Source organism: Triticum aestivum, chromosome 4D (genome assembly GCF_018294505.1).
Source record: "Triticum aestivum cultivar Chinese Spring chromosome 4D, IWGSC CS RefSeq v2.1, whole genome shotgun sequence".
Classification (NCBI taxonomy): Eukaryota; Viridiplantae; Streptophyta; class Magnoliopsida; order Poales; family Poaceae; genus Triticum; species Triticum aestivum.
In genome coordinates, this window is record NC_057805.1 from 469,562,840 (window position 1) to 469,586,087 (window position 23,248).

The 23,248-nt window shown below is 40.4% G+C and overlaps 1 protein-coding gene across 2 annotated transcripts; it reads left to right on the forward strand.

The window, feature by feature from the left end:
* Positions 1 to 17,825: 17,825 nt before the first annotated feature.
* On the forward strand, positions 17,826 to 22,834 carry LOC123098708 (vacuolar protein-sorting-associated protein 37 homolog 1). 2 transcript variants are annotated; one of them, XM_044520771.1, is made up of 8 exons: positions 17,826 to 17,986; positions 18,710 to 18,749; positions 19,346 to 19,576; positions 21,133 to 21,220; positions 21,752 to 21,791; positions 21,891 to 21,937; positions 22,170 to 22,290; positions 22,449 to 22,834. In XM_044520771.1, the coding sequence occupies exons 2-8, from the start codon at positions 18,724 to 18,726 to the stop codon at positions 22,607 to 22,609; spliced, it is 714 nt and encodes a 237-aa protein (XP_044376706.1). In that variant the 5' UTR covers positions 17,826 to 17,986; positions 18,710 to 18,723; the 3' UTR covers positions 22,610 to 22,834. The 2 variants fall into 2 exon arrangements, with proteins under 2 accessions (XP_044376706.1, XP_044376705.1); XM_044520770.1 differs by having other exon boundaries at positions 17,834 to 17,986; positions 19,343 to 19,576.
* The last annotated feature ends 414 nt before the right edge of the window (positions 22,835 to 23,248 follow it).

Genomic DNA, 23,248 nt, shown 5'->3' on the forward strand with positions numbered 1-23,248 from the left:
GATTTTGTCACTCTAGAAACCCATCATCTAATAACTACTCCACAATGCATTCCCTTAGGCCCAAAGATGGTGAAGTGCCATGTAGTCGACGTTCACATGACACCACTAAGGGAATCACAACATACATATCATCGAAATATCGAACACATATTAAATTCACATGATTACTTGCAATGTGACTTCTCCCGTGACCTCAAGAACAAAGGTAACTACTCACAAATGATATTCATGCTCAAGATCAGAGGGGTATTAAATAGCATAATGGATCTGAACATATAATCTTCCACCAAATAAAACATATAGTAATCAACTACAAGATGTAATCAACACTACTAGTCACCCACAGGTACCATCTGAGGTTCCGGTACAAAGATTGAACACAAGAGATGAACTAGGGTTTGAGATGAGTTGGTGCTATTGAAGATGTTGTTGAATATTGGCCTCCCAAAGATGAGAGGGTTGTTGGTGATGACGATGGCTTCGATTTCCCCTTCCGGGAAGGAAGTTCCCTTGGCGGAATCGCTCCGCCGGAGGGCAAAAATGCTCCTGCCCAAGTTTCGCTCGAGACGGCGGCGCTCCATCCCAAAAGTCCTCCTCTCATTTTTTTTCTAGGTCAAAAGACCTTATATATCAGAAGATGGGCACCGGAGGTGGGTTGGGATGCCCACCACCCACCAGGGCACGCCTGGGGGGCCTGACGCACCCTGGTGTCTTGTGGGCACCAGGCAGCCCCCCTCTGGTAGAATTTCAGCTTATTTGGAGATGTGCAGAATAAGTATATCTGATGTAGCTTTTTAGGTCCAGAATTCGAGCTGCTGGTATTCTCCCTCTTTGTGCAAACCTTGCATATTATGAGAGAAAAGGCATTAGAATTACTCAATACAGCATTATTGTGCATAAAAACATTATAAATAACAGTGGGAAAACATGATGCAAAATGGGCGTATCAGTACCCCCTAATACAATCCATAGATTCATCAAAATAAGCACACAATGCAACGAAAACAGATCTGTCAAAAACAAAACAGCCTGTAGTAATCTGGACTTTGACCATACTTCTCGAACTCCAAAAATTCTGAAAATTAGGAAAACGTAGGAAATTTGTATATCAATCTTGTGTAAAAAAATCCGAATTTTATCACGCTTCTGTGATTTTTAACAATTCTGCTACTGGGCGCAAAAGTTGCTGTTTTTCGGCAAGATCAAATCAACTATCACCCAACATGATCCCAAAGGCTTTACTTGGCACAAACACTAATTAAAACATAAAAACACAATCGTAACAGTAGCATAATTGTGCAAACACTCAAGAACAGAAAGAAAAAAGCAAAACATAAATTGTATTCATTGGGTTGCCTCCCAACAAGCGCTATCGTTTTAAGCCCCTGGCTAGGCATAATGCATAGATTCAAGTATTGTCATCTTTGGTTCCCAACTCCTCAATCACACAACTAGAATTCTTCAAGGATTTAGCATGCATATTTTCAATAACCACACTTCTAGTCTAGGAATAAGATTGAAGAATTCATTCTTGAAAGTAGGGCCTTTTACCACTTCAACAAAATTGGGGTGAATATTAATCATTTTAAGATCTTCCTTGTTGCTATTAGAAGTAGCACCCTTGTTCTTAGTAACTTGTGTAGACTTGCAAAATTATGGGAGTTTTTCAATAGTTTTAATAGAAGAAAAGGCCGAGCTTAAGTTACTAAAAATTTCTTCCAACTTACCAATCCGAGAGAGACTTTCCTCTACTCTTTCGTTAACTACAGTTTCCTTTTTCCTTAGTAATTTGAGAGCATCTCCCACTTTTGACCCAATTTTATTAGCAAGATTATGCATTGTTTTATCCAAATTTTCAATATGTTCTTTGGTGATCATCTTCTTTTCAATAGCATCTAATCTTTGCCTAACATGCTCAAGAGTTAAGTTTGTTTCATTATTAATGATAGGTGGTGCACCCACTAGATTTCCATAGCGTTAAAGGCATCCAAAGATGGACACATCAAAAAACTTCCACCGGTAATCCTATCAAGGACAAATCTATACCAAGTGGTAATGCCCACATAAAAACTGCGAAGAAGAACAACAGTAGATTGCTTACGGATAGATCTATTATGAGCATTGCAAATTCTATACCAAGCATCTTTTAGATTCTCCCCTCCCCTTTGTTTAAAGTTAAGAACCTCATTCTCGGGGGTACACGCAATAGAGGAGGAACTAGCCACAACGACAAAGTAGGCAAGCAAGACAACACGAAAACAAAAATTCGAAAGAGAAAAAGGCGAACGAAAGAGAAGGCAAAAAAGGGGCAAATTTTTGTGAAGTGGGGGAGATGAAAAAAAGTGGAAAATGGAAAATAAAGTAAGTTGCAAGGAGATGAGATTTGTGATTAGGAACCTGATAGATGTTGATGATGTCTCTCCGACAACGGCGCCAGAAATCCTTTTGACGTGGCTTAGAACTGCGTCGGTATTTCCCCAAAGAGGAAGGGATGATGCAGCACAGCTACAGTAAGTATTTCCCTCAGTTATGAAACCAAGGTTATCAATCCAGTAGGGGAATCAAGCAACACTATGTAAACGGTACATGCACACAAAGAACAAATACTTGCAACCCGACGCGTAAGAGGGGTTGTCAATCCCTCTACGGTTGAGATTGGATAAATAGATCTAGCAAAAGCACAAAATAAAATAAGTAAATAAAAAGTGGAGCAAGGTATTTTTGGGTTTTTGGAGTAATAGATCTGAAAACAATATGATAAAAGATAGACCCGGGGGCCGTAGATTTCACTAGTGGCTTCTCTCAAGAAAATAGCATACGGTGGGTAAACAAATTACTATTGGGCAATTGATAGAAGAGCAAATAATTATGATGATATCCAAGGCAATGATCATGTATATAGGCATCACGCCCAAGATTAGTAGACTGACTCCTACCTGCATCTACTACTATTACTCCACACATCGACCGCTATCCAACATGCATCTAGTGTATTAAGTTCATGGAGAAACGGAGTAATGCAATAAGAACGATGACTTGATGTAGACAAGATCTATTCATGTAGGAATAGACCCCATCTTTTTATCCTTAATAGCAAGGATACATGCGTGCCTCGCTACCCCTTCTGCCACTGGTTGAGGACACCGCAAGATCGAACCCATTACAAAGCACCTCTTCTCATTGCAAGAAAAATCAATCTAGTTGGCCAAACCAAACCAAAGTTTCGGAGAAGAAATACGAGGATATAACAATCATGCATATAAGAGATTAAAGATAACTCAAATAATATTCATGGATAGATCTGATCATAAACTCGCACTTCATCGGATCCCAACAAACACACCGCAAAAAGTCATTACATCAAATAGATCTCCAAGAACATCGAGGAGAACATTGTACTGAGAATCAAAAAGAAAGAAGAAGCCATCTAGCTACTGCCTACGGACCCGTAGGTCTATGGTGAACTACTCACGCATCATCGGAGGAGCACCAATGAGGATGATGAACCCCCCTCCCCCCGTGATCGTCCCCTCCGGCAGAGTGCCGGAATAGGGCTCTAGATTGGGTCTCGTGGTTCTGGAACTTGCGGCGGCTGGAATTGTGTGTCGATCGCTCCCCTAGGGTTTCTGGAATATCTGAGTATTTATAGAGCTGAGAGGCAGTGGAGGAGACCTCCATGGGCCCCACCACCCATCAGGGCGTGCTAGGGGCCTCTGGCGCGCCCTGGTGGGTGGCGGGCCCCATTGGCCTCCCCCCGAGCACTTCCTTTGCTCCCAAGTTGTCTTCTGGTCCAAAAAAATCTCCAAAAAGTTTTGTGGCATTTGGACTTCATTTGGTACTGATATTCTGCGAAGTAAAAAACAGCAACTGGCACTGGGCACTATGTCAATAGGTTAGTCCAAAAAATGATATAAAGTTGCTATAAAATGAAGGTAAAACATCCAAGAATGATAATATAATTGCATGGAACAATCAATAATTAAATATACATTGGAGACGTATTACTTTGCCTTGCGCATAATCCACTTGAGCTAGATGATGACGGTCCTGGCCTCCTCAAGTTGGACCACCTTTCTTAATTGCGTTGGCTCGATGAAGACTAGTTGATTGCTCCCCCATACACCACTATGGGTGAGCCACTCTTCTGCACACCTTCACAAGTCCATTGTCACCACAATGGATGGCAAGATTCAAGCAAGATCTCTTTGTGATGCTTCACTTGAACTTGCACACAGCAACCTTGATGACGATCACCACTTGATGTCTTCCTCCATGGGTTATATGATATCTTCCTTTTGATGCATGCCCATGGAAACATACCTAACCCCACAATGAACTCTCACATAGAACATGGGTTAGTGCACAAAGTGTAATGGACAATGCTTACCATACCGTGAGATCACTTGATCCCACTCGGTACATCTTCTACACTTTGTGTGATATCTTCTCTCTTCATAAAGATGATGTCTTAAAGGTAAACATGAATGTTCACACAATCTTATTCTTCTTCAAGACATGCTTGCTATAAGCTCAACTTTCACATGACCAATCTTTGGACAAATCCTTGAATACCACCTTGGTCAACACATAATCTTCTACTAATAGCCTTGAAACCAATGAATGATCTTCAAGAAAAGCATGTGGACAAACCCTTCAAATGTAACTCAAGGCAACCATTAGTCCATAGGGATTTTCATCAATTACCAAAACCAAACATGGGGGCACCATGATCTTTCAATCTCCCCCATTTTTGGTAATTGATGACAATCACTTTCGAGGGAGTTTATATAAGGAATTAAGCACAACCATGCAAAGAAACAACCAATAATGCATGAGCATGAGATGCAAATGCTTAAGTACAAAACCAAAGCATGAAACCAAACTCTCTAAACTTCTCCCCCATTGGCATCGATTGCCAAAGTGGGCGAAAAACATAGAAGGCCAATATAATATGTGTTCCTCCATAAATTATGTATATCTCAAAATATGAGTGGAATGATATACACATACCCAATGATAAATAGTTGAAGGAAGACAAACTATACTGAGGATCCAAAGATTGCAAAAAGGATGATATGGCACAAAGGCATACCAAGGAGTGAAGCAAGCAATCAAAAGATACCAATTGGAACAAGCCATCAAATGATCCTATGGGCCACATGAATAAAAGATATTATGATATGAGCATAGGAGTGTTCTAAAGAATGTAGAGAAGCTCCCATGATTTGTGCATTATTTAGTTTTGTATTTGGATACAACGTGCACAAAATAGGATCATCACTCCCCCAAAATAAATATAAACTCACAACAAGTGCAAGTGAGCATAGATAAGAAACAAAGTATAACACTTGCAACAAGCACATGGTTGAGCAACACGTAAAAGAGGCAACTTAAGATAGGCTCAACCAAAAAGATGTGTGTGAGTCATGGCAAGACACTTGAGAAAACTAATATAAGGATGAGCATTAAGCGTCAACATAGACTTGAATGGATGAGATACAAGGTGCAAGACATGTCCTCCCCCCCCACCACACACACAACAAGCAAATGGGATCACAAGCTCACTAATACGCAAACTAAAAGCCAATGCTTGTGACAACCCATGGTGAAGATAGAAAATGATAGCTTTGTCAAGAGGAGGGTACCAATCGAAATGGCAAAAGCCTCGTCAAAACAAGCATGAGGAAAACATATTCACCACAAAAGAGTGCATCAAGATGCAACGAGATAAGACCCGCACTCAAGGCAAAAGCTTTCACACAGCCACCAAAGAAATAAACCAAGAAAGAAAAGGTGGACGTGAAAGAAAAAGGATATCAACTTGATATGCAACTTCTCTCAAGTGTATAAGATTCTAGGTAGATGAAAATCATGATGATATCAATCCACTGTTGGGGAACACAGTAATTTCAAAAAAATCCTACGCACACGCAAGATCCATCTAGGTGATGCTAGCAACGAGAGGGGAGAGTGTTGTCTACGTACCCTCGTAGACCGAAAGCGGAAGCGTTATGACAACGCGGTTGATGTAGTCATACGTCTTCACGACCCGACCGATCCTAGTACCGAAAGTACGGCACCTCCGCGATCTGCACACGTTCAGCTCGGTGACGTCCCACGAACTCTTGATCCAGCTGAGTGTCGAGGGAGAGCTTCATCAGCACGATGGTGTGATGACGGTGATGATGAAGTTACCGGCGCAGGGCTTCGCCTAAGCACTGCAACGGTATGACCGAGGTGGATTATGGTGGAGGGGGGACACCGCACACGGCTAATACAATGTTAACTTGTGTGTCTATGGGGTGCCCCCCTCCCCCGTATATAAAGGAGTGGAGGAGGGGGGAGAGCCAGCCCTCTATGGCGCGCCCTGGAGGAGTCCTACTCCCACCGGGAGTAGGATTCCCCCCCCCCCCCTCCCTAGTTGGACTAGGAGAGGAAGGAAGAGGGAGGGAGGAGGAAGGAAAGGGGGGCCGGCCCCCCACCCAATTCGGATTGGGCTTGGGGGGCGCGCCCCCTCCTAGGCTCCCTTCTCCTCTCTCCCACTATGGCCCAATAAGGCCCATATACTTCCCGGGGGGTTCCGGTAACCTCCCTGTACTCCGATAAATGCCCGAACTCACCCGGAACCATTCCGATGTCCAAACATAGTCATCCAATATATCGATCTTTATGTCTCGACCATTTAGAGACTCCTCTCATGTCCGTGATCATATCCGGGACTCCGAACTACCTTCGGTACATCAAAACACATAAACTCATAATACCGATCGTCACCGAACGTTAAGCGTGCGGACCCTACGGGTTCGAGAACTATGTAGACATGACCGAGACACGTCTCCGGTCAATAACCAATAGCAGAACCTGGATGTTCATATTGGCTCCCACATATTCTACGAAGATCTTTATTGGTCAAACCGCATAACAACATACGTTGTTCCCTTTGTCATCGTTATGTTACTTGCCCGAAATTCGATCGTCGGTATCTCAATACCTAGTTCAATATCGTTACCGGCAAGTCTCTTTACTCGTTCCGTAATGCATCATCCCGCAACTAACTCATTAGTCACATTGCTTGCAAGGCTTATAGTAATGTGCATTACCGAGAGGGCCCAGAGATACATCTCCGACAATCGGAGTGACAAATCCTAATATCGATCTATGCCAACTCAACAAACACCTGTAGAGCACCTTTATAATCACCCAGTTACGTTGTGACGTTTCGTAGCACACAAAGTGTTCCTCCGGTATTCGGGAGTTGCATAATCTCATAGTCATAGGAACATGTATAAGTCATGAAGAAAGCAATAGCAAATAAACTAAACGATCAAGTGCTAGGCTAACAGAATGGGTCAAGTCAATCACATCATTCTCTAATGATGTGATCCCGTTAATCAAATGACAATGCATGTCTATGGCTAGGAAACTTAACCATCTTTGATTCAACGAGCTAGTCAAGTAGAGGCATACTAGTGACACTCTGTTTGTCTATGTATTCACACATGTACTAAGTTTCCGGTTAATACAATTCTAGCATGAATAATAAACATTTATCATGATATAAGGAAATATAAATAACTACTTTATTATTGCCTCTACGGCATATTTCCTTCAGTCTCCCACTTGCACTAGGGTCAATAATCTAGATTACACAGTAATGATTCTAACACCCATGGAGTCTTGGTGTTGATCATGTTTTGCTCGTGAGAGAGGCATAGTCAACGGGTCTGCAACATTCAGATCCGTATGTATCTTGCAAATCTCTATATCTCCCTCCTTGACCTGATCGCGGATGGAATTGAAGCGTCTCTTGATGTGCTTGGTTCTCTTGTGAAATCTGGATTCCTTTGCCAAGGCAATTGCACTAGTATTGTCACAAAAGATTTTCATTGGACCCGATGCACTAGGTATGACACCTAGATCGGATATGAACTCCTTCATCCAGACTCCTTCATTTGCTGCTTCCGAAGCAGCTATGTACTCCGCTTCACACGTAGATCCCGCCACGACGCTTTGCTTAGAATTGCACCAACTAACAGCTCCACTGTTCAATATAAACACGTATCCGATTTGTGACTTAGAGTCATCCGGATCAGTGTTAAAGCTTGCATCGACGTAAACATTTACGACGAGCTCTTTGTCACCTCCATAAACGAGAAACATATCCTTAGTCCTTTTCAGGTATTTCAGGATGTTCTTGACCGCTGTCCAGTGATCCACTCCTGGATTACTTTGGTACCTCCCTGCTAAACTAATAGCAAGGCACACATCAGGTCTGGTACACAGCATTGCATACATGATAGAACCTATGGCTGAAGCATAGGGAATGACTTTCATTTTCTCTCTATCTTCTGCAGTGGTCGGGCATTGAGTCCGACTCAACTTCACACCTTGTAACACAGGCAAGAACCCTTTCTTTGCTTGATCCATTTTGAACTTCTTCAAAACTTTATCAAGGTATGTGCTTTGTGAAAGTCCAATAATTAAGCGTCTTGATCTATCTCTATAGATCTTGATGCCCAATATATAAGCAGCTTCACCGAGCTCTTTCATTGAAAAACTCTTGTTCAAGTATCCTTTTATGCTATCCAGAAATTCTATATCATTTCCAATCAACAATATGTCATCCACATATAATATTAGAAATGCTACAGAGCTCACACTCACTTTCTTGTAAATACAGGCTTCTCCAAAAGTCTGTATAAAACCATATGCTTTGATCACACTATCAAAACGTTTATTCCAACTCCGAGATGCTTGCACCAGTCCATAAATGGATCCCTGGAGCTTGCACACTTTGTTAGCATCCTTTGGATTGATAAAACCTTCAGGTTGCATCATATACAACTCTTCTTCCAGAAATCCATTCAGGAATGCAGTCTTTACATCCATTTGCCAAATTTCATAATCATAAAATGCAGCAATTGCTAACATGATTCGGACGGACTTAAGCATCTCTACGGGTGAGAAAGTCTCATCGTAGTCAACTCCTTGAACTTGTCGAAAACCTTTCGCAACAAGTCGAGCTTTGTAGACAGTAACATTACCGTCAGCGTCAGTCTTCTTCTTGAAGATCCATTTATTCTCGATGGCTCGCCGATCATCGGGCAAGTCAACCAAAGTCCACACTTTGTTCTCATACATGGATCCCATCTCAGATTTCATGGCCTCAAGCCATTTTGCGGAATCTGGGCTCATCATTGCTTCCTCATAGTTTGTAGGTTCGTCATGGTCAAGTAACATGACCTCCAGAACAGGATTACCGTACCACTCTGGTGCGGATCTTACTCTGGTTGACCTACGAGGTTTAGTAGTAACTTGATCTGAAGTTATATGATCATCATCATTAGCTTCCTCAATAATTGGTGTAGGAGTCACAGGAACTGATTTCTGTGATAAACTACTTTCCAATAAGGGAGCAGGTACAGTTACCTCATCAAGTTCTACTTTCCTCCCACTCACTTCTTTCAAGAGAAACTCCTTCTCTAGAAAGGATCCATTCTTAGCAACGAATGTCTTGCCTTCGGATCTGTGATAGAAGGTGTACCCAACAGTCTCCTTTGGGTATCCTATGAAGACACATTTCTCCGATTTGGGTTCGAGCTTATCAGGTTGAAGCTTTTTCACATAAGCATCGCAGCCCCAAACATTAAGAAACGACAACTTGGGTTTCTTGCCAAACCACAGTTCATAAGGTGTCGTCTCAACAGATTTAGATGGTGCCCTATTTAACGTGAATGCAGCCGTCTCTAAAGCATAACCCCAAAACGATAGCGGTAAATCGGTAAGAGACATCATCGATCGCACCATATCTAATATAGTGCGGTTACGACATTCGGATACACCATTACGCTGTGGTGTTCCAGGTGGCGTGAGTTGCAAAACTATTCCGCATTGTTTCAAATGAATACCAAACTCGTAACTCAAATATTCTCCTCCACAATCAGATTGTAGAAACTTTATTTTCTTGTTACGATGATTTTCCACTTCACTCTGAAATTCTTTGAACTTTTCAAATGTTTCAGATTTATGTTTCATCAAGTAGATATACCCATATCTGCTCAAATCATCTGTGAAGGTCAGAAAATAACGATACCCGCCGCGATCCTCAATATTCATCGGACCACATACATCAGTATGTATGATTTCCAACAAATCTGTTGCTCGCTTCATTGTTCCGGAGAACGGAGTTTTAGTCATCTTGCCCATGAGGCATGGTTCGCAAGTACCAAGTGATTCATAATCAAGTGATTCCAAAAGTCCATCAGAATGGAGTTTCTTCATGCGCTTTACACCAATATGACCCAAACGGCAGTGCCACAAATAAGTTGCACTATCATTATCAACTCTGCATCTTTTGGCTTCAATATTATGAATATGTGGGTCACTACTATCGAGATTCAACAAAAATGGACCACTCTTCAAGGGTGCATGACCATAAAAGATATTACTCATATAAATAGAACAACTATTATTCTCAGATTTAAATGAATAACCGTCTCACATCAAACAAGATCCAGATATAATGTTCATGCTTAACGCTGGCACCAAATAACAATTATTCAGGTCTAAAACTAATCCCGAACGTAGATGTAGAGGTAGCGTGCCGACGGCGATCACATCGACTTTGGAACCATTTCCCACGTGCATCGTCACCTCGTCCTTATCCAATCTTCGCTTAATCCATAGTCCCTGTTTCGAGTTGCAAATATTAGCAATAGCACCAGTATCAAATACCCAAGTACTACTGCGAGTATTAGTAAGGTACACATCAATAACATGTATAACACATATACCTTTGTTCACCTTGCCATCCTTCTTATCCGCCAAATACTTGGGGCAGTCCCGCTTCCAGTGACCAGTCCCTTTGCAGTAGAAGCACTCAGTCTCAAGCTTAGGTCTAGACTTGGGCTTCTTCACTTGAGCAACAACTTGCTTGCCGTTCTTCTTGAAGTTCCCCTTCTTCCCTTTACCCTTTTTCTTGAAACTGGTGGTCTTGTTGACCATCAACACTTGATGCTCCTTCTTGATTTCCACCTCCGCAGCCTTTAGCATTGCGAAGAGCTCAGGAATCATCTTATCCATCCCTTGCATGTTATAGTTCATCACGAAGCTTTTGTAGCTTGGTGCAGTGATTGAAGAACTCTGTCAATGACACTATCAACCGGAAGATTAACTCCCAGCTGAGTCAAGTGATTATGATACCCAGACATTTTGAGCATATGCTCACTGACAGAACTATTCTCCTCCATTTTGCAGTTATAGAACTTATTGGAGACTTCATATCTCTCAATCCGGGCATTTGCTTGAAATATTAACTTCAACTCCTGGAACATCTCATATGCTCCATGACGTTCAAAACGTCGTTGAAGTCCCGGTTCTAAGCCGTAAAGCATGGCACACTGAACTATGGAGTAGTCATCAGCTTTGCTCTGCCAGACGTTCATAACATCTGGCGTTGCTCCTGCAGCGGGTTTGGCACCTAGCGGTGCTTCCAGGACGTAATTCTTCTGTGCAGCAATGAGGATAATCCTCAAGTTACGGACCCAGTCCGTGTAGTTGCTACCATCATCTTTCAACTTAGCTTTCTCGAGGAACGCATTAAAATTCAACGGAACAACAGCACAGGCCATCTATCTACAACAACATAGACATGCAAAATACTATCAGGTACTAAGTTCATGATAAATTAAGGTTCAATTAATCGTATTACTTAAGAACTCCCACTTAGATAGACATCCCTCTAATCATCTAAGTGATCACGTGATCCAAATCAACTAAACCATGTCCGATCATCACGTGAGATGGAGTAGTTTTCAATGGTGAACATCACTATGTCGATCATATCTACTATATGATTCACGCTCGACCTTTCGGTCTCAGTGTTCCGAATCCATATCTGCATATGCTAGGCTCGTCAAGTTTAACCCGAGTATTCTGCGTGTGCAAAACTGGCTTGCACCCGTTGTATGTGAACGTAGAGCTTATCACACCCGATCATCACGTGGTGTCTCGTCACGACGAACTTTCGCAACGGTGCATACTCAGGGAGAACACTTGTACCCTGAAATTTAGTAAGAGATCATCGTATAATGCTACCTCCGAACTAAGCAAAATAAGATGCATAAAGGATAAACATCACATGCAATCAATATAAGTGATATGATATGGCCATCATCATCTTGTTCCTTTGATCTCCATCTCCAAAGCACCGTCATGATCACCATCGTCACCGGCTTGACACCTTGATCTCCATCGAAGCATCGTTGTCGTCTCGCCAACTATTGCTTCTATGACTATCGCTACCACTTAGTGATAAAGTAAAGCAATTACATGGCGATTGTATTTCATACAATAAAGCAACAACCATATGGCTCCTGCCAGTTGCCGATAACTCTGTTACAAAACATGATCATCTCATACAATAAAATTTAGCATCATGTCTTGACCATATCACATCACAACATGCCCTGCAAAAACAAGTTAGACGTCCTCTACTTTGTTGTTGCAAGTTTTACGTGGCTGCTACGGGCTGAGCAAGAACCGTTCTTACCTACGCATCAAAACCACAACGATTTTTCGTCAAGTGTGTTGTTTTAACCTTCAACAAGGACCGGGCGTAGCCACACTCGATTCAACTAAAGTTTGAGAAACTGACACCCGCCAGGCACCTGGGTGCGAAGCACGTCGGTAGAACCAGTCTCGCGTAAGCGTACGCGTAATGTCGGTCCGGGCCCCTTCATCCAACAATACCGCTGAATCAAAGTATGACATGCTGGTAAGCAGTATGACTATTATCGCCCACAACTCTTTGTGTTCTACTCGTGCATATAACATCTACGCACAGACCTGGCTCGGATGCCACTGTTGGGGAACGCAGTAATTTCAAAAAAATTCGTACGCACACGCAAGATCCATCTAGGTGATGCATAGCAACGAGAGGGGAGAGTGTTGTCTACGTACCCTCGTAGACCGAAAGCGGAAGCGTTATGACAACGCGGTTGATGTAGTCGTACGTCTTCACGATCCGACCGATCCTAGTACCGAAAGTACGGCACCTCCGCGATCTACACACGTTCAGCTCGGTGATGTCCCACGAACTCTTGATCCAGCTGAGTGTCGAGGGAGAGTTTCGTCAGCACGACGGCGTGATGACGGTGATGATGAAGTTACCGACGTAGGTCTTCGCCTAAGCTCTACAGCGGTATGACCGAGGTGGATTATGGTTGAGGGGGGCACCGCACACGGCTAAGACAATGTTAACTTGTGTGTCTATGGGGTGCCTTCCTCCCCCGTATATAAAGGAGTGGAGGAGGGGGGAGGGCCGGCCCTCTATGGCGCGCCCTGGAGGAGTCCCACTCCCACCGGGAGTAGGATCCCCCCTTCCCTAGTTGGACTAGGAGAGGAAGGAAGGGGGAGGAAGGAGGAAGGAGGAAGGAAAGGGGGGCCGGCCCCCCACCCAATTCGGATTGGGCTTGGGGGGGCGCGCCCCCTCCTAGGCTCCCTTCACCTCTCTCCTACTATGGCCCAATAAGGCCCATATACTTTCCGGGGGGTTCCGGTAACCTCCCGGTACTCCGGTAAATGCCCGAACTCACCCGGAACCATTCCGATGTCCAAACATAGTCATCCAATATATCGATCTTTATGTCTCGACCATTTCAAGACTCCTCGTCATGTCCGTGATCATATCCGGGACTCCGAACTACCTTCGGTACATCAAAACACATAAACTTATAATACCGATCATCACCGAACGTTAAGCGTGCGGACCCTACGGGTTCGAGAACTATGTAGACATGACCGAGACACGTCTCCGGTCAATAACCAATAGCGGAACCTGGATGTTCATATTGGCTCCCACATATTCTATGAAGATCTTTATCGGTCAAACCGCATAACAACATACGTTGTTCCCTTTGTCATCGGTATGCTACTTGCTCGAGATTCGATCGTCGGTATCTCAATACCTAGTTCAATCTCGTTACCGGCAAGTCTCTTTACTCGTTCCGTAATGCATCATCCCGCAACTAACTCATTAGTCACATCACTTGCAAGGCTTATAGTGATGTGCATTACCGAGAGGCCCAGAGATACCTCTCCGACAATCGGAGTGACAAATCCTAATCTCGATCTATGCCAACTCAACAAACACCATCGGAGACACCTGTAGAGCACCTCTATAATCACCCAGTTATGTTGTGACGTTTGGTAGCACACTAAGTGTTCCTCCGGTATTCGGGAGTTGCATAATCTCATAGTTATAGGAACATGTATAAGTCATGAAGAAAGCAATAGCAAATAAACTAAATGATCAAGTGCTAGGCTAACGAAATGGGTCAAGTCAATCATATCATTCTCTAATGATGTGATCCCGTTAATCAAATGACCAATCATGTCTATGGCTAGGAAATTTAACCATCTTTGATTCAACGAGCTAGTCAAGTAGAGGCATACTAGTGACACTTTGTTTGTCTATGTATTCACACATGTACTAAGTTTCCGGTTAATACAATTCTAGCATGAATAATAAACATTTATCATGATATAAGGAAATATATATAACAACTTTATTATTGCCTCTAGGGCATATTTCCTTCATCCACAAAGAAGAATGTACGCACAAAATAGTTAGAAAAGGAAGGAACAAGATATCCACAAGGAAGTCATAAAATATACCAATAAGATCTTTGCTTGAAAAGCATAACATGAGGCTAAATATTATTTCATTGTACATTAATGAACTCCAAACACACAAACATCAAAGACATCACAACTAGCAACAGGGGATCATTGTTGGGATGCTTTGAGAAGTGAAACAAGTATCACAAGAACGAATCAAGATCTTTGCCTAACCATCCAAACATAAGTTGGTTCGCTCTTTTCTTTATCTTTATAATATGTTGGTTTTCTTTGTTCTTTCTCGACTTGTTCATTTTATTTGCCTTTATTTAATTTATTTATTAGTTTTCCTTGGGTTTTTCCTTTGGTTTTTTTGTTTCTTTCCTTTTGTTCATTTGTTTTCTTCGTTTCTTTTTGTTTCTTTATCAGCTTTCACTGTTTTTAAAATACACGATTGTTTCATCTTTCACGCTATTTTTTTCTACTTCTCTTCATATTTCCATATATTCTAAATACTTAAATTTAAATATATTGTAAAAATACATTATATAAATATATTAAAAATGGTAATTGTGTATAGAAAAAATGTTTCTCATTTATACAAAAAAGTATAAAATGTATATGAAAAATGTTGATCATGTATTTAGGAAATGTAAAGCAAGCAATTTCAAAAATGTGAATCAAGTATTTGAAAAATGTTAAATCTATATAATTCATTTCTCATATATACAAAATATTTTTCTGTCTAAACAAATGTTTGTCATGTATACAAAAACTACAGAATGTGTTTGACAAAATGTTGATCATGTATTTAAAAGATATGAAACATGTATAGAAAAATGTTCCTACTGTATAAAAAAATGTACATTTAATAAAAGCAGACATCAAAAACATTTTTTTAATCTTTTTTTTTTTACAAATTATACCAAGTCACTGTAGGCACTCGTAGTCGATGGCAATATCTCCTCCCACTGAACATACATCGCCGGAAATTCTAAAATAAATCCAGGATAAATGCGAGCATAAGAACTTGAACCCTAGTGGCTGGGGATACCACTGTCCAATTAACCATCTAAGCACACGTTGGTTTTGCTCTTTTCTTCAGCTTTATATGTTGGTTTTCTTTGTTCTTTTTCAACTTCTTTGTTTTCTTTGCCTTACTTTTTTTATTTCATTGTTTTTTTAGTTTCTTTATTTTCTTTGTTTTTTTGTTTCTTTCCTTTTTTTCATTTGTTTTCTTTATTTCTTTTTGTTTTTATCGGCTTTCACTATTTTCAAAATACACGATTGTTTCATCTTTTCACGCTGTTTTTTCCACTTTTGTCTATATTTCCATATATTCTAAATACTTAAACTTATATATATTGCAAAAAAAATACATTAATATATTTAAAATTTTAATCAACCATTTGAAAAACGGTAAATGTGTATAGAAAATATGTTTCCCATGTGTACGAAAAAAGTATAAAATGTATATGAAAAATGTTGATCATGTATTTAGGAAATTTAAATCAAGCATTTTCAAAAATGTAATCAAGTATTTGAAAAATGTTAAATCTGTATATAATTCGTTTCTCATGTATACAAATATTTTTACAAAACATACACAATGTGTATGAAAAAAATGTTGATTATGTATTTTAAAAGGGTAATCAAGCATTTGAATAATGGTAAACTGTGTAAAAAAATGTTTGCCATGTATACGAAAAATGTATACAAAAAATACAAAATGTGTTTGACAAAATGTTGATCATGTATTTAAAAATATGAAACATGTATAGAAAAATGTTCCTAGTGTATAAAAAATGTACATTTAATCAGAGCAGACATCAAAAACATTTTTTTAATCTTTATAAAAATACATGATTGTTTTCAAAAACATTTAATAAATGCAGACGTCAAAAACATTTCTTTTATCGGCTTTCACTGTTTTCAAAATACAGGATTGTTTCGTCTTTTGTTTATATTTCCATATATTCTAAATACTTAAATTTATATATATTGCAAAAAAACACTTTACATTAATATTTAAAAATGTTAATCAAGCATTTGAGAAATTGTAAATGCGTATAGAAAAAATGTTTCTCATGTATACGAAAAAGGTTTAAGATGTATATGAGAAAAGGTTAATCATGTATTTAGGAGATGTAGCAAGCATTTTCAAAAAAATATATCAAGTATTTGAAAATTTTTAAATATGTATATGATTTGTTTCTCATGTATACAATATATTTTTACAAAAAATATACAATGTGTTTGAAAAAAATGTTGATCATGTATTTAAAAAGGTTAATCAAGCAGTTGAATAATGTTAAATCTGTGTAAAAAAAGTTTGTTCTTGTATACCAAAAATGTACACAAAAAATACAAAATGTCTTTGACAAAATGTTGATCATGTATTTAAAAAATGTGAAACATGTATAAAAAAATGTTCCAAGTGTATAAAAAAAATTATATTTAATAAAATCAGACATCAAAAACTTTTTTTAAATCTGTGTTATAAAAGCTAAACATGTATATAAAAAATGTACATTGTGTGTGTAAAAATATTTATTCCCATTACAAAAATGACGTCGTGTATTTAAAAAATGGTGACCATGTATTTGAGAAGTTTTGAAAACTTGTATTTAAGAAGAAGAAAATACTTAATATATTTGGAAAACAGTAAAAATGAGAAAGAAAAATGAAGAAACCCGATGAACAACAAGAAAGAAACAATGAAAAGAAAGAAAAATAAGAAAATAAGAAAGGAAAGAAAAACGTAGTGAAAACCGACAAATAAACAAAAGGAAAGGCGAAGAAAACCAAGAAGCCTAGAAAGAAACAAAGGAAAACAACATATATATAAAGAAGAAGAAGAAAAGAACAACCAAAGAAAGCCCGTTAAAACAAGAAAACACAAGGTATAGCAAAGAAGAAAAAGAAAACAGAAGAAAACCAGTGAAGAAATACAAGAACAAAAGAAAAACATAAAAAAAGAAACAAATAAAAGAAAAACCCCATGAAAACCCGACCCCAAGAAAGTGAAAACAGGGCAAAAAAACACACGCAGAAAAACCAGCCCAAATAGCGAAGAAACAGGAAAAAAACGCACTGCTACAACCGCGCACGCAGGAGGCCCGAAGCGCGTCGGTTTCGGCTATGTCGGCCCAGATTTTGGCCCCGTCCACCATCATGACAGATTCGGAGGTCGGACACGGTTTCTTTTCACTCGGTCGAACCAACCTTGCCCGTCTCTCTCTCTCCCCTCCCCCCTTCCTCCCAGAATTCACCCGGCGGACCCAGCAATCAGTCTGCGCATCCCCCTCTCCCCCCCACGCGAAGCAAGAGCAGCGCGCCGACGCGGACGCGGACGCCGGCCGGCGAGGTAACCAACCCCTCCCCCCTCCTTTGATCCACCGGGATCGCTTCTGCGCCCCCTCTGATCCGGGCCGGCTGCGTCCCGTCGCCGCGTGAGGAGAAACAAAATCCCCCTCGGAGTTGCCAGATTAGATGGTAAAAAGTCGCGTCCGGTCGATTGGTTTCCGGGGGCGTTGGCCGCCTGTGTAAACCCTTAGAATCCCCTGTTGGAATTTTCTGCTCCAAGGATTTTTGCCTACCTACCGACTCGGCAGGCCCTGACAAATTACAAGTTTAGGAACTTTAGGGCGTTATTACAACTTAGTAGTTTCGACTTTGGAGAGCTGCTGGGTGCCTGAATGCGCCTAGACTGTATTTTGCAATAGCAATATGCCAGCAAACGCATGACTTCTCTAGCTCTCTTCCCATGGCATCTGTAGGGAGTTTGGGAATAGAAACCACTGCCTGCAATTCAATCTGCCTATAGCATACAACTGTATGCTGATTTGGTCAGATGGTTTCTTTGCGATGCAGCTTTAGTGTCTTGTCATTTTTTCTTCTTAATGGTAATGGCACACACCAATCTTCCGTGTTCTCAGAAAATGTTAGCGTCCTGTCATGTCACCAGTATGTATTACCGTTGAGACGTTATTTCCCATCAGAGTTTACTTTTAGATATTAACTCTCATTATTCATAGCTGACGGTTCAAACATTTCAAGTTCACACGGCCTTCTCTTTCTTTTGATGCAGACTGCTTTTGCGCGATGAGCTGGAGAATTCCTCTTTTCGGGTAGGTTAATGCCATTTGCAATTGAAAACTAATCTAGGTGGTATTGCCCATTCTTATCTCTTTGTCCAGACGTTTACTTTTCAATCTTCCGAAGCAATTTTTCTGAATGTTGTATGAATTGAGTTGTCTCTCTTCGTAAACCAGATATATTGGGGAATATAGCCAATAAGTTCCATTCGTTTCTCATTCTTGTGACCCGACGTTTTCGTGTATAGATTGAGCTTCCCTGTTGATCAAAACCTAATGCTGGGAAATAATGCAAATGAAATAAGTTGTCAGTTCATGCTACGTTATTTGTCGGAGGTTCAGTCCACCTACCAGGCAGGCTTAGTGTTGTACCTAGTCCATCATTTCAAAGAAAATCGTGCAATCAACATGGTTCATGAATCTGCTCACTTTTGCTCCAAAACATTATTTTGCTGTCAGCCTAGCCGAACTACTATTTTGCATTACCTATGCTTGGATCTTCAGTTACACTGAATTATTAGAATAGTGTATGTGAATGGCACTGTATATTTTGTCTTAGGATTGCTTTGTACCTTTTACTTGTCTTGCTTACTTCCTTAGGTTTGCTTATTAATAAATGCTATCAGCAGCTCTCAGCAGCAACAGCAGCAGCAGCAGCAACCTGAACCAAATTTCCAGAACATATCTACGCAATCTTGGTACCCTCCCTCGGTAGGTGGTTCATCTTCACATCCATCCACACCCAGCTCTTCCGGTGCTAGTCCACACCAAAGAGCTTCAGATCATCCTCAGCCTTCATCACGTGGCCAACCGTCTCCAGCTGAAGCTGCAGGGATAATTGCTCGTTTGAGGGATAAGAGGTACACTATTGGCCTTCTTTCCTTTCAGCATTTCTTGCGTCTTTTTGTAAAACTGTATCTGTATTGTGGACTATAAATTGCAACCAACATCTTAGTTTTACCATGATGCGACGTATATTTGAATGTTCATCTTCAAACTGAGAGTTTCTAAACCTGGTAAGCTTATACTATTTGAAGAAATGCTTATCTTTTAAATTGTAATCTTTTTATAGCGTATCACATTTTAATGCTGGATCAAGGCTGGCATTTTCCATGTTCCAGCTAGGAATAAGAAAAGGAAACCACTCATTTCTTTGATCTTACTATGGGTAGTGGGTACAATTTCATAATCCTCAATTCTGCTTCAAGTAATAATACTGAAGAAGCTTTGTGTCAGAAGATTGCCACATCCAAGTTGTACGAAAGATATTTTATACTAACACCTTGAAGACTCCTTTCACTTTCTGGCAATGTTGGATATAATATGAAAAGAAAACTATGTAAAGTGGCTAATATATTCAGTTGTTGTGCTGCTTAGACCATCAAATTTGCATCTCCCCCTTAAAGATTTGCATTTTCAGGTATTTGCTCATTGTTATTTGCACCTTCTATAAGAACTTGCTACAAGATATTATTATGGTACTTGCTGGACAAACCCAAATTTGATTTGTTGTTTTGTATTGAGCAGACAAACTCCGCCTATGTCTTCTAGGCATAGCCGGTCCCAAGCCCGGGTAAAGGAGGAGGGTTGTGATAGGCTTGGCGAGCCAACGTAAAAACTAGCCAGTCCCATAGGTATGAAACCCATTTGAGCGAGAGTAGTACTAGGATGGGTGACCTCCTAGGAAGTCCTCGTGAAAGGGTTTCATATCTAAGGGTTGTGATAGGCTTGGCGAGCCAACGTAAAAACTAGCCAGTCTTTTGGGTATGAAACCCATTTGGGCGAGAGTAGTACTAGGATGGGTGACCTCCTGGGAAGTCCTCGTGAAAGGGTTCCATATCTAGCCTACCCCAACTTGTTTGGGATAAAAGGCTTCGTAAGTAAGTAAGTTTCGTATTGAGCAGACAACATCATTCTACATATGCTATTTATCCTATCTTAGTAAATGAGGAAATGTGGAAAATTATCACTCATGCGCCTAATCCCTGAATGTTTTAGTTGAGCATGACTCTTTTTCACTTCAGCACTCTTTTGTACAAATTATAACCGGGCATGGCTCTATTTTACATCGACACTGCAGAGATAAGATGGAACATTGCAAGAACAAGAACTTCTTTAATTGTCTATGTGGCCAATAGAACGATTATGTAGGTTGATTCTAGAGGGCAATTATAGATGAATTACTGATGAGTAGAAAACAGATGCATGGAAGGCATGCCAACTATATGTATGCTAGAGAATTTGGAAGCAGCAATTATGCATAGATTTGATATGTTTCAAATTTCCAAATGTTTACTGTGTGTGTATTTGCACAGTATTTCGTTATACATACCATTATATGGTGATGGTTATACATACTTTTTGGAATACAGAACTATGTTATGCTCTGCTGTTCTTACCTTTACTATTGATGCAGTGTTGATGAGCTGCAGAGGCTGTTAAAGGACAAAGAGTCATATAATGCTTTTTTCAATTCACTTGACCAAGTTAAAACACAGAACAATGTAAGTCTTGCTGCTGCCTATACCATTGTAATTGCTGACTTCATTGCGGTATGGTTGAATTGGTTGTTATACGTGATAGCTACATGTATTTTAATGCTGTTGGTTCTAATATAAAAGTGGGGTTGCTAACTGCTAAGAATGGTTCCCCTGGTTTTTTTGGTTAGTGTTTCTGTTGTAGCATAAATAGACATATAATTCAGCAAGTCGGTTTTCACTTCCTTTGTACCAGATTCCTTTGCTTCCAGTTTTTACTGCAGTAATTAGTATGATCTTTGTTACTTAACATTATAAATCAATTAAATGGGATGAGCCTTATCAAATGCAACAGAAGGTTATTGCTGACACATGTTCTTAAGTAGTTCAGATGCCATTTTGGTGATTATCTTACATTTTTTTGTAATATTTGTTGCTGTTGTTGATTTAAAATATATACAAGTTATCTGGAGGCTTGATCTTGCCAATAGATATACCACATTGAACATCCTAAGAGTGCTCTTGCCGGTTTTCTCACTTGTGTCTGCTTATATTTAGTTACGCGATGAGCTTAGAAAGGAGACCCTGCAGCTTGCGAGTGAGTTATTCAATTTCTGTAGATCAGTTATTGGTGTCTCTAAATGGGCTTTTGATTGTCTCTAAGTGGGAAGTTATGGTTTATGGTGAATTTATACAGGAGAAAATTTAGAAAAGGAGCAGCGGATTTCAGAGCTCAGGAATCAGGTTCAGTACTATTTACCTCTCAAGTTTGTAACCACTAGTCTTGTTTTCCATTACTTAGTCCATTTAATATAAATAGCTAATTCAGTTATGAGAGATAAAACACGAATTAGTTAAAACCATTATAGAAACAAAAAACAATCTTACTCAAGTGTTTTGTGCAAGTTTTTGATATTGTTGTCTGCAGTCGATAATTTCCTTCTGAAACTCTGGTTGTGTTTGTGATTTTGTGCAGTGTACTATAATCAGAACCACAGAACTAGCTGCCGCTGAGGACAGGTTGGCCGAGTTGGAAAGGCAAAAGGACGAGATTATGAAGTCCTATTCTCCTGCTGCGCTGCTCAACAAGCTGCAAAGTAAGTGTTCTGAACGGCTGCAGTTCCAATTCGTGCGACGTCGTGCTTGGTTTCCTTCCAGTCTAAACCAGTGCTTGAAGTTTAGCAATGTAAAACTGTTCGTCACGCAAGGCTGTCGCTGACATGCTTGCACACCTTATCTTCATCTCTCTGCTCAGGTACAATGGCGAAGCTGGACGAGGAGTCAGAGGAGCTGCACCAAAAGTTCCTGGAGAAGGATGTCGACCTGCCAACCTTCGTGCAGAAGTACAAGAAGCTCCGCGCTGCGCACCACAAGTGTGCGCTGCTCCACCTCTCCGGCAAGGCCTCGCTTCGCTGATACATCTATCGGTTCATTCATCGTCTGTCGTGGCATGGCTGCTCTGTTGTATCCCGTTCCTTGCCCTGATTTTGACTGCAGACATCAGACTGAGGTCGCATGTATAGTCTTATGGCTGACTTCACGTGCATAATTACAATCTGCTATGTGTGATTGGTTTATGCTGAATGCCATGGTTGTGTAGTCATGAGAACAAAGCTGAGCTCTTCTTTTATTTCGTTATCATTCACGTAACACGTCATTTTGGTCGTATGTGAAATTATGAACTGAAACCGTATTGAATTGCACTGCTTATGAATACATTTAAACTTCATTGTGGCCCGAACTTTGTCTAAACCTGAGAAGTATAAAATGGAAATTATTTTCTACTCATGTTCAATAGCAACCAAGAACATGACCTGAAGCAACAAGTGTGGTTAAACTTCACTGGATTTGCCCTGTCCGCCTATCAGCCTATGTAAGCTTCATTATAGTTTTTACTTCAGGCATGTTCGGCATCCCTCCGACTCCACGATCTCGCTCCCGGAGTTGGCGGAGCTGAAGGTAAAAAGTACGGAGCGGGGGAACAGGTGCTCTGCACATCCTTGAATTTCAGGGAGCAGTGGATTGCCGAACAGCCCCTTCATTTCAAATTTACTC